Source organism: Ischnura elegans, chromosome 1 (assembly GCF_921293095.1).
Source record: "Ischnura elegans chromosome 1, ioIscEleg1.1, whole genome shotgun sequence".
Classification (NCBI taxonomy): Eukaryota; Metazoa; Arthropoda; class Insecta; order Odonata; family Coenagrionidae; genus Ischnura; species Ischnura elegans.
The window spans coordinates 84442111-84457752 of record NC_060246.1 but is presented as its reverse complement, the minus strand read 5'-3'; the positions used below and the strand labels follow the sequence as shown (position 1 = coordinate 84457752).

General features: G+C 40.2%; 1 protein-coding gene across 2 annotated transcripts in view; it reads right to left on the bottom strand.

The window, feature by feature from the left end:
• LOC124165058 (protogenin-like) overlaps nucleotides 1-15642 on the bottom strand; it is a 338909-nt gene that overhangs the window by 132442 nt on the left and 190825 nt on the right. For both annotated transcript variants that reach the window (XM_046542314.1, XM_046542305.1), the window contains exons 2-3: nucleotides 9458-9711; nucleotides 1662-1770 (exon numbers count right to left, since the gene is read on the bottom strand). In XM_046542314.1, the coding sequence (XP_046398270.1) occupies nucleotides 1662-1770; nucleotides 9458-9711 (363 nt within the window). The remainder of the gene's footprint in view (nucleotides 1-1661; nucleotides 1771-9457; nucleotides 9712-15642) is intronic.

Genomic DNA, 15642 nt, shown 5'->3' with positions numbered 1-15642 from the left:
TCATGGATTTTCTGCCTACCTAGTGTTAATGGCGGTACACCTATCACATACGGTATAATTCCTGAGATTACTCAAAAAGGCGACCACTGACGCCGGGAATTGGCCATTGGTAATTTATTTTGATTATTTTTTGAACATATTCTGCTCCACAACAGCGGCAACAAAACGTGATTAAACTGCACGAGAAGAAAGATCCAATTGCAGAGAAATTCCAAGGATCGCCCAAAATGCAGACGTGTCGCTCTAAGGTCCAAACATTCGGTAATGCGAGCACATCTTGAATCCTGAGCCGAGTGGCAGCCGCCCCATCGGGAAAAATTTTCACGGCCAGCCGTTCCCGGACGGGCATTTAAAATTTCACATTCATATGAGGGGTGGCCACGCTGAGGCGAGGCGAGAGTGCGAACGCATAATACTGCACTCCCGAACACAAGAAAGAATTTCACGTGACCCACCATTCCTGAACGGCATCCCTCATTCGCCGTGAATGTTAAAGGGTCGAGGACACATACGCGGGATCCAAGCAAAGGTGGGGATGGCAAGACGCGTTCAATGTTCTCGATATTCATTTTGTACAGTTTCATTGCCTTCTGTTTCTCACTGAATCACGACATTCACTTTACCCCGCAGCAAACCTTAGTAAATAACTTCGATCGTTGGATTAAAGAACGGATTCCCAAAAAAAATTAATCCAAATTCAACCAAGCTTTAAGATTTAATTTCAGTTGTTGGATAAATAAATGTTTTCTCGAAAAAATAATCTAAATTCATCTAATCATATATAGAATAAAATAAAAGTTTTCGGGTATTCGAAAAGTTTCTAACGTCATCAGTGGCGGATCCAGGATAGGGCTAAGTGGGGGTCGAAAAAATTACCATTCTATCTAGTGTAAATTGGATATCCAAGGGGGCGGCTATAGCCCCCTTAGCCCACCCCCCATAGATCCGCCACTGAACGTCATCAGAGACCCGTATTTACGATTGGACATAATCGAGGGCAATAGGGATGTCCGTTATGGATCTAAAAATAAATTCATAAGCTTAGTAAAAAATTCGCCAATTTTGAGCAAAACTGTATCCACCAGCATTCAGACACTAAAAAAATGGCAGTGTTGCTAACCACTCCATTTGTTCGTAATGTCAACAGGGCCGCGTAGTTTGTTTCATTCGTAATTACGTGGTCGCAAATTCGTCGGAGAACGCCGTTTACAGCAGTGGTGACGTGAATCAAGGATGTATACGTATTTACGGGGTATCTTTTTTTATTTAAAACCGTTTATAGAAACACTGAACGCACAACCCGATTAATTAATATTTATAAAGGGCTAGAATCCCTAAAAATCTAGTATGCACAACTAAAACTGGAACATTAGTTATACTCAGTTTATTTACGCATGTCTATTAAACATTCAAACAGCTGAAGAGCCTGGTATTAACAGTAGAATCAAATTGGAAGTAGTGGATTATAATGATCTACAGTTGCATTCAAGAGAGGCGGACATCCAGGATTTAAGGGTGGACCATTAATAAAATGTCTTAAAGCCGTAAGTACGATGTGATCATCACCCTATTTCACTGGTGCCATCGAGTTCACCCAAAGATTCCGTGAACAGGAGTCGAATACTATAAAAAAATTAGGAAGATGAGGAGTGTGTACTTACCGGCAATTCGAAGCTGTGCCGGACGGGAGACTAGAACGCCCACTGAGTTTCTGGCGATGCAGCGGTATGTCCCCTGGTCAGAGATTCCACCTCCCCGCTTGTGTACCACCTGCAGACGAGGAAATAGAAATAAGAAACTATTACACTTGATATAAGGTACAGCAAGAAGAGAGGCATCATAGAAAGAGTAAGTGGAATAAAAGAGTGTCATGATTATAACGCTCGCCAATATCCTTAGAAATAGGTAGTAGCATACCAAGTATATGTAATAAAGCACTGCTCTAATGTTTTTTTTATTCTCTTCACCGAAAACAGAAATGTAAATAAATTCATCGTATCGGGGACCAAACAAATATTCATAAATAAAAATATAATTGCTTAAATAATAAACTTCCATTTAAAAACATAGACACAATAAACATGCAATTAAATCGATAATAGAAAATAAATGTGTGAAAGAAAGATCGGATAGGAAAACACACTACGCGATGGTACAATAATGTACATATATTTCCGACTACGAGGGAACATTGGATAAAGGAACCAAAAGAATTGGGGATTTTGGCAATTTTTCAAAACTGTCCACCAACTGACGCGGAATTCGGGTTTTAACGAAGGAAGTTTTCCGACAACCAAAGATTTACGAAGATTTTCAAAATGTTCTCTTTCCGTAGCTCCCTCAACTGTATACATTTGAAAATTCGGGCTTCCCTTCCATTTACCTTGCGGGAAAAAACCGATGATAACAATTAGACTACAAATGTAAGTCGATAAAAAATGTGTCGGGTGGTGCGCCAAGTAAAAAAAGTTATGATAAAACTAAAATACAGGTAAATTACTAAGTCTTGTATTATGAAAAAATTGATTAAGTGAATTAAGTCAAAACACGTTCGCTTATTTTAAATTAAGGAACAGGCATAAAAACTTAAACTTTAACAAGAAATACTTAATGGTTCTGTCTTTTTACATTGTGCTATGCTTTATGCAATTGTACAAAAAATATTTATCTACGTAGATACAAATAATTACATAACATTGTTATGAAACCATTGGTCTGATTTCAAACGGCTCTACTCTCTTAAGGCCATATTAGAAGAGTTTATGTAATGAATGAAAGGGACATCGGACATGCATTGACTGCTTAAACTTCGGCTACAAAAATAACCTTGGCTCAAGACGACAAGGTAAATGCAAAAAACTAGATACAAGAGGCCAACTCATCAAATTCTGCCATAGGCATTGAAATTTTTAGCTAACAAGTAAGGATTTAAGACACACGAGGAAATTGATGCTTACAGAACGGAGCATTCGAAAAGAAACAACGGACAGTATTAGACTGATTCTTCGATGAATCTGAATACCACATGAGTCAAAAACAAACATTAAACCCAGCAACTTTAAAAAAAATAATTTTATTTTATTCCATCAAGCTTCCTTAAATATTCGCAGTTCAAATTTTTAAAGGAAAATTCTAAAGTTCACAATTAATGGCACAACATTAATCACCACATTATACGTAAATCAATCTTCGGAGATCATACTTTGCCGGGCTCGGTGGCGACGGAGTTAAGTCCTCGCCTGCCAACATAGGCTCATAGAAACACATAGGTCCAAGAGTTGTAGAAACACGGGCATAAAAGACTTCTATGATACAAAAGTTGAGCAAGTGGAATTCTGACACCATAAAAAAAACCAAGTGGACCACATAAAGGAAGTCCAATTGCGTCCCTTTACAGCTTGAACTTAGTTATTACTTTGGGTGCACTTTGATTGTTATAAAAAAAACTCCGCAACGCGACGATGAGGTATAAAAGATCTTTTCACTCTCTATTTATTATACAATAATTACAATCGCGAGGAACAGCACAGAAAAGTTATGAATTTGATATATACCATCATCACGAAATCAAATTTCGGTTAACAGCCGTAATTATGGCTCATTTCTCCACAAAATTCGGATCGCTCTGCCTGCCAGCGACGCGATCGGCGAAAACAGTAAACTCATTAAAATCCACGGCGGGTGATAACACATGCGAGTGAGGCCGACTAAAGAAAGAAGAATAGCTGGGCTCGGTGGAAACGGGGTTAAATCCTCGCCTGCCAAACCGATGGTCGCGGGTTCGAGTCCCACCTGGGCATGGGTTTTTTTTAATGTGTTGTCGAATATAATTTTAATGATCCTAATTGGGAGAACCTGAGATCGTAACAGGCATTACCATTCACAATCAAACAGCGTTGACACTAACAGTGTACAAAAATCAATGTCCTAAAGTTATAAACACAAACAAGGAAAGGACGGGACCGGACCGAAACTGTCCAAATAAAGCTTGTTTCATGATCTAAATGGGCTTAAAAATGGAAATATATCGTCTCCATCATAACGCGACCCATTTTCAGCACATTTAACAGCTCCAGCGCACATAAATTCATGGCTCCATAGCCCACCCAATGGACAAGCGACAATAATCGAGTCCGCAGCGGCACCCCGAGGACGGACGACACGGAATGAGTTTTGGGAAGAAGGCAGACAGAGGAGGAGGCAGGCGGAGGAAAGACCACCTCTCCGAGGAAGGCGATCGGCTCGGCCTTGAATATATTCTCTCCCCCTCCGAATCTAACCTCCCCCTCCCCGCCCCCTCCTCCTCCCCCTCGTACACCCTCTGATGATTTCGCAGGTGGGCGTTGAAAGCCACGGATCAAAGCAGCGCCAAACACATTCGCGCGGACCAAGGAGAGGAGCCGATCTCCTCAGGAAAGAAGATGGAGGGACCAGCCGTGAAACCCCAGTTAACAGATGTAGACAGAGAGAGGCAAAGCTGAATCGCGCCACGATTTTCCCAGATTACTCACGTAATACGACAAAAAATGACAGCCTCATGTAGTTTACAAAGGGAATCATTGCCATTCATTAATGCGGGCTACACTTAAATTCTTAATTAAAATGAATGTGGTGATGACTTCAGCATACTTAATAAAGGTAAAACCCCTAGTTAAAAGCAGCTAAGGGGGAAGGCTGTTTCAGCTCGAGAGTTTATAGGTTAACCAATGAAGAACAACAACAAATTAACTAATCGAACGAGGTTCTGAGGCAAATGAATAAAAATGGTATGCTATGGCTACACTTAAGGTCATGAACAAAAGTAACAAACACTTTCATCGCGATCATAGCAAAGTTGGGGATAGAATCACTATGATTTCTACTGACTGTTTTTCTGTTGACCTGTTGTTTAATTTAACCATGAAAACACGTACTTCAAGTGGAGGGCTCTTTGATAACATCTCCTATATATATCAGTAAATGATTGATCCCTTAAATGACTTCTTACGCAAGTGCCACTGCTTGCACAAATATACACGGAGAAGGAGGAGGCCGCGATAATCGCTGGGCATTTTATTCACGCGACGGGCGAAAAATAATCCACACTGGGCAGAGGAGACAGGTTGTTGTTCTCTGACCGTCCGACTCGCCTCGACCGCGATCACCTGCGACGGAATGCGAAAAACCGGGGTGACGTACGGCGACACGTGACGGTGACGTAAAGGAGGCGGCGGGAGGCAGACCCGTCGACGGGAGAAACATGGCGTCCAAGCGTTCTGCGGGAGGTCGAGCTATATAGACGTGACGATTCACTTTTGTCGCACACGATTGACCGTGAATGTTCATTATATCCGCTATTCATGCTTACTGAATGCGACGTGGGCACTGTTCGCGAAACGGTGCATTTGAACCAATCATATTTATATAGACTCGAGAAAAGCTGAAATAAAATATGAACATCACTAAGCAGCCGATCCTCTATCGATGTTATAGTCATTCTCATGATTACCTACAGAGAGGGCTGGAGCAACTGCTCCACTCGAAAAAATGAATGAGTCTACGAAACGAGGGCACAATCATTCACGTTGATAATTAATAAAGGGGACCTCATAGGCGATCGAATAATGATGAAAATAAAATGGATCGACCAAGCAAGTAATAAGAGGTGCCAAGAAGAATGGGATAAAAGAAAGGGAGACATGATGGCCTGATGAAGACAAACGTTGATGGACATGTGATCGGAAAGGAAGGCAAAGGACGGCCCCTAATGAGTTACATATGACAAATTATTAAGTACACACGTGTAAAAGAGAAGAAATACGTGAATATGAAATGTTCGCAGATAGCACAGCGGAGTGGAGAGATGCGTAAAACTAATCTTCGGATTGATGACTAATGATGATGACGATGAAGGTATTGAACATTTTTCAACGTATACATCATCCAAAAGTCATGCTACGCATCATGTACCAACATTTTCAAAGCTTTGTTTAACTAGCAGTAGCTTAGCATGGAATCGGAACGATGCTTGGAATCTAATACCTAATTGACTACCAGGATATAAAATTTCCTTGAAAAAAATATGTTATTGTACGAACCGGAGGTGTACATTCGATTTCTCCGAGCATCATACTTGCATGGAGCAAACAACTTTATATAAACCGACCCTTCTACATAATGCCATACCGTGAAATTACAACGAGAATTCAGGATACTGCGCAGCTTGGGTGACTGTTATAATATATAATAGGCACAGAAAATCTTAGAACAGAGCTCGATTCCTGGTACAGATAAATATTTCTTGAAAAAATTCGAGAAAAATTCATTGTTGCTAAAGCAGCACGGAAACTTCTCTTTCGAAGAATGTTGAGGGAGGAATTTTTAACGAGGAAATATATATATTGGGCAAAAATACAACGGATACTTCGGGTAGAAGATATCAGTGTGGACATGGCAATGGTAGGCAAGAAAAGCGTCGTGTACTCTTTGATTGTAAGCCATAATTTAATTACCTTATTCGACGGACAAATAGGATATTTGACTTCAGGAGGAAATAATTCACCTACATCCAGCCTCTCATGTGTACATAAAGAAAAGAATAATTTGGGAAAGTTTCTGCCCAGTGAAAGGCTCGTAACGTCATCAGAGCGGCAATTCAAAACCCATCCCGTCAATCTAAAGGCGTTTGCTGCTTAGCGCCAAAGGTGAACGGAGGAGACCAGATAGCGACGTCAACAGCTTTTCAGGACATTTTCCGACAAAAGGTTCAGAACTAGGATAGATTCTCGATAACTCGAACACGGTGGGTCAATAAAAGGAAGCATTCGGGTTGATTTCCCGACGACCACAATCGGCAATATAACATATTTGATAAAAGAGTCGAAACGAGATAAACGGAAATAAAAAAAAACAAGAACATGCAAGGTATTCGACAGGTCTTGTATAAGAAAATAAAGACGATGAGGGGATTTTGATCGGAAGAGTATGTTGAGGCAGTCGGCAATAAGTGTCCAAAAGAAGAAGAGTGTTAAGAAAGCAATTATGATTAGTGATAACGCAAGGAAGGGCGGAATGGAAATGCTTTCCAGCTGAGAGAGGTTCCTGCCGAGCTAAGGAAATATATCGCAAGCATGAGAACGAAGGTGACTTTCGTTAAAGATACTACACAGATGTAGCCTCATCTGAAAATGAACAACCTACGCCACAGAATTACCCACAATAAAATGAATAAGCTTAGCATTCGCTGGCATGCCTGAAGTTACTCTACCCTGATAGGCCATAAGACCACTATAAAATACGAGAGAGAATGATGGAGATATAAGCCTCGCCCCTTATGCCGGAAAATAAGATATGCCCTCAGTAATAAAGGGAAGAATTACGTAATACGTAGCTTAGCATAAAATAAGGAAGTTAATAAGAAATGAGAGGATATGGAGTAGAGAACTCGGGGAAAAAAGGTATACTGAAAGACCACATTTACAATAGACCATAGTATGTCGGTATTTTAGCATAAAGAGCACGACTGGAAATTTTAAAATGCATATATTCAATAAATAGCAGAAACTAACGTGTTTTGTCCCTAACGTGGCAAATGACATCCAAGATGTTTTATTTAACTTGACACATCCGCGTATTGAAGCTTTTTTTATTTACTTCCCGAGTCCCTTTCACAAAGAGTTACTCAATTGCGCTCGGTACACCATTCTCTCAGAAAATGGAACATTTTCCTTTCATAAAGGAAGGGTAACAAATATCGGAGGGATAGATAACAGTAGAAAGTGAGTGGGAGGCGTACAGTAATTCTTGCACGAAACAACAAGCATTGTCACACTCACTTAATTATAGGAGAGATAGCGAAACAAAAAAAAAAACAGCGATCAGACACGCCGAGAAATGGAAGTTTCATGAAACCACACACTTGGGGGCCAAACGAATGCATACTTGAGCTCGAAAATATTTCCGGCAGAACTTGGAGATGGGCGATAAAACCAGGGAGGGACTGGGCTAACGCATGCATAACATTCCGGGAGAGTACATAAATGCGCGTTCTGAGTCCGTCAAAAATTTCAAATACGAGGCATTACGTCGGACTTCACATGCCTCCTCCCTTGAAAAAAAATAAATGCCGTATCTCCCCCTCTCGCATAACGCACAACCGGTTTAAGTAAAGACGCCGTAACTCAGGACCACAGACGGAAATGCGACAGGTCGCCCTTGCGGCCTGAAAAGTTGGAAAACATGTCCGCTTTCTCTCGTGGAATACATCGATGGTAAGGAGTCACGTTTTATTGACGGAGAAGAATTGAATTTGGTATTCGCGTAGGAGGGGTATAAATGGATACGCGATGCACAAAACCAATGAAATACTACGATAGTTCAATTTATAAATAAATATACTTGATTCATTGGATAATCACAAATGCAAATGGGAACAGAAGATTTGCGTTAAAGAGCCGATGAACAGGAATTTAAAAGACCTGGTTTTTTCACGTGAACGTCGTTCAAGTCTTAAATGCCCCAATAATTATGACTTACACAGAAATCATAACACATGATGGGCCCGTCCGTCCCTTTCAAAAGTACACGCACCAGAGTTGGAAGAAGAGTAATTGATTGGTAGATTACTTGAGAGGATATGTTCACGGGGACATTTTCATTCCTGATATAAACATTAAGTTTACACAATGAAGAGATTTCTCCACTAGAGTACAGCATTTGGTCTATATCTACATCACATTAGCTGGGACGGAGGCAGATAACGGGCGACTGCTCCCCCGTAATTCCTTCAAAAATTGAAAAGAAGCCGATCTATCAGGTGATTTTGAATGAAATATTTTATTTAACCAGCTAAAAAACAAAAGATATTAGAATAAATGATTAATACAGAAAAGCTACTTCTCTTCCAGCCTCCTAAAATTCAAAGCTTAGCGGTATTGCATACTACCAAGGCGCCGCGGAAAGTAAGACCCGTACGCCCCAAAACAACGAACTTAATTCGCTCCTGCAGGGGTAAGCATCTTTCCACAGCAATTTTCATATTTAACTACTTCATCTTGACGTGAATACCGTTTTTATATTAAAAATGGTGCAAATAATCACATTTAAAGGAATAAAATAACATCATCCAGAGGATAAAGAATAACTACGTTGTATCCTTAGAGAGAGTTGGTCACGAAATAATTTTTCCCTTCAGAACAATTCCGTTTAGGTGGATCAATTCACCTCCATCAGGGCTTACTGTATGTCTTTTCATGATAGATTCATTGAATTAATGTTTTTAAAAATCTCACTGTCGTTTCAAATAAAAAAAACTTAATAGCAAACAGAATGACTGAACATAACTGACTTGACTTAAATGACCAACTCACCAATAAGGACAAAACATGGTAGTAAAATAGTGGATGATAATATATATTTATATGATATACATGGGAGCATACTTAAGGAATTCTAGGGAATATGGAAAATAAGATCATACCTTCTTGAAGTAGAGGGAGCCATTGGCCAGGAGGTCTCGCCTGTGCGAGAGCGAGGGCGGGGAGGAGGCGGTCGAAATGACCACGGACTTCTCGTTGACTAGGGGCTCGCCATCGAGGGTCCAGCTGAGTCGGGCGGGCCCGAACTCAGGGTCCGAGAACACGGAGCAGTTGAGGACGGCCGGCTGACCCTTGGCCACCACAACATCGTCCGGCTCCCGGACGAAGCCCAGAGTTAAATCGATCACGCTTGCTCCTATGGAAAAAAAGAATAAAAACTTTAGTAAGCAAGTAATTAAGATCAAATGATTTTTTTCTATTAAAAGGAAGAATTTCAAGACTTTCAGCCACGACCCAGATGGCAGGGTTGGAGTGGTTACCCTGGGGCACTGGCGGCGACGCGACGTGGTCAAAGGGCCCCAAGCAGGCAAAGCCACTCCGCAAAGATAAGGGAGAGAGCACATCCAATTCGACCACATTTTTCTGTTTGTAACAAAGCAGTTCATCTTTCAATTTCCAGTAACAGACTTTTCAAATCTTCTTCAGTCTGAGAAAACATGTCAACAATTTATTTTCTTCAAACTTAAAATCCGCAGGCTTTCAACATTTGGAAAAACTTGTGGCCCCGCAGGAATAGGATCCCCGCTGCCCGCCCTGGTCAGTCCGCCCCAGCCAGCTGGTGATTTCAAATATATTATATAATATATAAATATAATATGAGGATTTCCTTGCAACCAATGTGCTACTATACAACGTCGGGCGTCGAACATGGGAATGAGCGTAAGAGGCTGTTTTAGTCCCGCTCAATCGGTCCGTATTCTGTCTGCCATCGTCATATATAACTTATTTAACAGTGACGCCATCGTCTTGAAATTTTTAAGGTATACAGAATAGACCCTTATCCCGTAAAGAGAAATTGAACAATATGATAAAATACTGTGATAAATTTTTCAAACTAATGTATAGGTAAACGATGACAAGGCTCTACTCTTTACATCCTGAAAAGTTCAATAATAAACGAAAAGTAACGAAAAAACGGGTCCAGCTAGTGTGACAAAAGCCAAATCTAAGGCAAAAAAATCCTCCTCGCTCGTTCCCCCACATCAAGTTTCCGTCTCCCAACCAAAAATCCTTACATGACACATAACGAGACGAATAGAAGGACCTTGGAAATTTAATAAGCAAATGAATGGCACTTCAATTAAGACGAGAATCAATATTGAAATTTGTAAAGAGGACAAAAGACATACCACGATAACTAGCAATGACAGATGACAAGAGATCAGTCGCTACACAAATGTTATCATATGAGGACTACAATTTTACATTTGCCCATGATTCTGCCATTTTATTAGAGGGCACTGACGTCACACGCTGTAATTCACCTCTCTTCAAGCCACCTATCACACCTAAATGAAGGTAATATGATAAAAATTATTGATGGTGGTAAATCTCCTCTCCTCAAAGCAACTTGTGAATTGAAGCGAGTGAACACGATGCATCTCATAAGCCACCATCCGCCAGTTCAAGGCCCTCAGGAAGGGTGTAAAACGGTTCGTATCAGACAAGAAATTAACAGGTAGCACAAGTCTTCCTCTGGATTGAGGGCTCAGAGGGATGATGGCACAATGACTCCCTTCAGAGGAGCTAGTGCCAACTAGATGGCGCCGAGCAGCAGTGATCACGAAACTTTGATAACACCCTACCAATTTGAACGCATGCGAACAAATAAATTAGGACACCTCAAGTCTGAGAGACGCGCCATAGTGAGACGCTAATTAGTCGCTTCCATAGAGTACTCCAGCCTCTAACAAGTCTGATATATGTCAACAATAGATTCCACGATTTTTGTTTGAAGATTTTCACAGCTTCTTTTATCTATCTAGTAAGTTCCACAGACGCACTCAAGCCGCTATATGAACTAAAAGAGCTTCGGTAAGAAAGGTATGCCCCTTAATACCTTACGTAAAAATATGTAGGGCAAAAATTATTTGGAATAGCACCGAAGAGAATTCATTATAAACACATTCGTCCGCGTGCGTTACACTAGGATGTTGGTGATTGGTCACCCCCTGTCAAACACCCTTGACTTGGTGGCTCGCAGGGTATTATGTAGATAAAGATGATTTTTTCGAGAAATAATAACGGTAATTAGATAAGCGGAATGACGTCTCTAATACTTGAAGCGAAAAGCGGCGACGGGTCGGAAGGCGTATGAAATGGGCGTATAAAATAAATTTTTGAGCCAAGGGGTCAGAGTTGACAAGATTGAATGCTAAGCCATAGACCCAGAATAAAAAGTTCCTGATTACAATTTTTGAAAGGAGTAAATATACAGCTCTCAAATATGCTAAACTAAAGCTACGTGCACTTATTATTTGATCCTTAAAACGAGACAAATCCTACAATGTGGTCATTTACTTGCATAATCAACTACATAATAACAATGAGGAAATAATCTTTTGAGTGTATCAGGCAGTGGTGACGCTAAACACCTCTCGACATGACTCATGCCTGATTGGGGGCTGGATTACCCTAGAGGACAGCCCGCGAGTGCAGCCCTTGTTACTGCAACACTGCACGTCTCACCACTTCCGCGGAACGAACTAATACGGCCGATGAGCTGAGGGTCTTTGCGCGATCAGAGGATTTTGATGATCCGACGTGTCTTTGACAGAGCCGGTGACCCCCTCCCTCTCTGCGGAAGGCAGAGGTCGGCGCGCGAGGAAGGAAGGGACCTCGTGAGATAGGCGGCGGTCGATCTGATTAATTAATTGAACCCATCCGCCGACGATACGAGGACAAGGGCTGCTGGCGAGGAGGGCTAAGGGAGTGGCGGATAGAATAAGAGGGGCCGGGTGCAAAGGTAAATGACCCGCACATAGTCAAACGCCCGCACTGAGTCACCACTCCCCAAGATCATATTCCGCAACACGATTGAAGTGCATGGGAAACGGCATGGACTAACCAGAGATACACCTTTAGGGAGTCACCCGCAAGTGCATTCTAAGTGGGGAATTTCAACAAGGGAAAAATCATTTCCCTTCTCCTGGAATAGGACCGAGATTCCTCTAATTCTGATTCGACTCAAACCACTCGCGGTATATGTTTTCTTTCGATAGAAAATGCATTTTTTATTGATTTCCAGTTAATTTAACGATCAACGCAGATTTACTACCAGTGAAATAATATTTTTTGAAAATAGCCAATTTTACATTCTCTGTAACTCGTAATCTACAACTCCTATAGAAAAAAGTAATAACGAAATTTATTTGAGAAAAGTTCATCTAGTTTAACTTCTCTTGTATTCTGAATGATTTATTCACGAAAATAGCTAAAATGCCACATTAAGTCCATCCCCTGAGGAATCAGGAGTCTGTTTTTAATTAGGCTAACCCTTCATTAGTACCAAAATTTTACATCAACACGATTTTTTCCTTAATATCATTGCCAGTAATTCGAATAAATGTTTTTTCACAGGACGAACTCCCAATCAGACTATATTCTGCAAAACGATTGAAATCCTGGGATTGGGTTAGTGCAATAGCGAAAGTTTTAGCTCCTTCAGGGTTCAAAGTTCTGCTGTTAACGCAGACTTCTAGGAGAAAACCCCGAGCACAACTTGTGTGGGGGCAATTCTAGGTCAGAATTGCGACCGTCGTATAGGAAAGGTAGGTTTGCGACAGCGAGATTCAAAACAAAAAGTAATCGCAGATATATTTAAAAAAAATATTTTTCTACTACAGACGACATTTATTGGCGTTGGGATGATAAGTAAGGGTGTAGTGAATGTGGATAATTCAACCCTTATATTTTTTATTTAACTTTTTTTAATAATTTTGAATGAAAAATTGCAACATTTTCGTACAACTAATGCGATACGACTTTGATTACAAAATTTGATTTGTAATGACTTGTACAGTAGTCCGGCGATGAGCCTCTACTTCATTTGTACAATTATTCTTTCGGTGTAACGATCAATCAATCCGTGTTGTGCCTAAGCGACACATATATTCCAGAAGTAATCATTATCTTTACTATAAATAGATAAGTATTGCCACAGTGACCTGCATTAAAATGAAGATTTTCAATCACAATTTCCAGAAAAAATGCAATGAAAATTAAATTATACCTATATCCTGTGGCCGTCAGTCGATGAGGTACAATTAGACTGGCGTATTTTCATGAAAATGAAATGTACCTATTATCTTGGACCAAAATCCTTAAGCCATGATCCCCTGGTGCCCTTCGCTAAGAGAGGGTTAATGTTGACGAGTTCTACTTGATCCCTATCCTCTAGTAGCATATTTACGTAATTGCCGGTCGTATCCTTCAAATACCTCTCCATATCACAATTGGAATATATTTTACGTAAGCCGATATATTTTAAAACAAACTGTCCTGCATGTTCTAAAACGGAACAAATCACATCGCCTCGAACAAAAAATTTTGATACTCAACTATTAATGTATTAATGTAAACTATTAATGTAACTCGTCGGTTTATGGACACCCGAACTGTAAAACCGGCCATACTGTATAACAAAATGATTCGCAAAAAAATCGAGAAAAAAAGAAAATGCATACAATGTGAAAAACGGTCGATTCTCATGACGAGACATCATTATGAATCTGAATTGAATAGGTCGATAAGTTACTGGATGGAGGTATAATTAAGTAAAAATAATAAAACTAAGTAAAATAAATCACGCTGATATTTAAGTAAACTACTCTTACTCGCAAATTAAGACCATACGAATGAATAAAAAAATGACTACAACCATTCGTAATTTGACATACAGTTAAAGCACTTTTTCAAGTTCAGCCAAAAATTAATTTAGCCATAGCGGCGATTCAATAAACGATCCCTCCAAAAAAAAAAGGGATTTAATAAAAAATAACCCATCGATCGAAACCCTGGGACATCAACGACTCTACGAGAAGAATGCCTCGACAATTAGCAACACCTGTCATCCGCGGAAGGAAAATATGGATATCAGTCCATAGCCGAATAAACAGGACGTTTGAATCCAGGAGGGTCGTAAAAAAATCGGCACGAGGCTCATAAGTCAAATAGAGAATCTGCACGCAATAGCGGAGCCCCTGATATCAAAAGCATGTTAATATCGCATTTCTTTCGCGAATTTTGAGTGGAATGACTCCCTTACGGTCGCTTATTACATACCACGTGAGTAATTTTCGGGGAAAACGCATGCTTCCACAGCATTTCACTAAGCATTCGACGGGGTATTCATTTTCTCGTCGTCGAGGTAAAACGAAGTAATTGGCGAGCGAAATAAAGATACAATCGTCCCAAGGAATACCAGCTCCTTCCTTAACCATTGTACGATTGCAGGTGAAGATATCAGCGCACGACGGGATCTCAAATACGCTATCCAAGCCAATTAATACAAGGTTAAATAAAGTATACCCTAGTACTAACCCACGATATCTCGACGCGATTAATTTCTACAATCACCGAGGAATATTATCCTTCTAATCACAAAGACATCAGGCAAAACATAGAGCACAAGATACCATTCATGTTATTTTGCTGATTCTTAACGGAGTGATTTGAGACAATCTAAAGGTGGAATCACACTTGTTTCATGGAAAAGTTCAATTGGATTCACTCCATATCATGCAATAACAAAAACGCTAAGATCAAGGGAAAAAAGGCAACTGCATTTTTTCCCTAGATTAAACTAGGTACTGGTTTAATCTGGAGAAAAATGGTAATACATGTAGATTTCGCAATAGATATGCATTAATCTCACGGCGGAATCATATCTGTTTCACAGCTAGCACATGATATTACGCTCACGCAAATGATAATAACAAAAATATTTCTATATGCACAATACCCAAAGTTTTAGCCAAAACTTCGGATAGAAAAACCGTCGCACGGCATTTTATTTCCCAGATACTTTGAATGCATAAAAAACAAATTGCCACAAAAGTCTAGATCAACTCATTACTGTAACCTAAATAATACAATACATGAACACAGCAATGAGAACGCCTCAAATAAAAGCGCCCGAAATCGTATGAGTAAACAGGTACTCTCTCCGCTGCACCATTAACCAGTGAGGCATCCATCATCATCAACAACTACTCTTGTTGCAATATTTTCAACATGAGGAGCATATTCATGGCGTAATTTAAGATAGTTGTTTAAGGGGACGTAT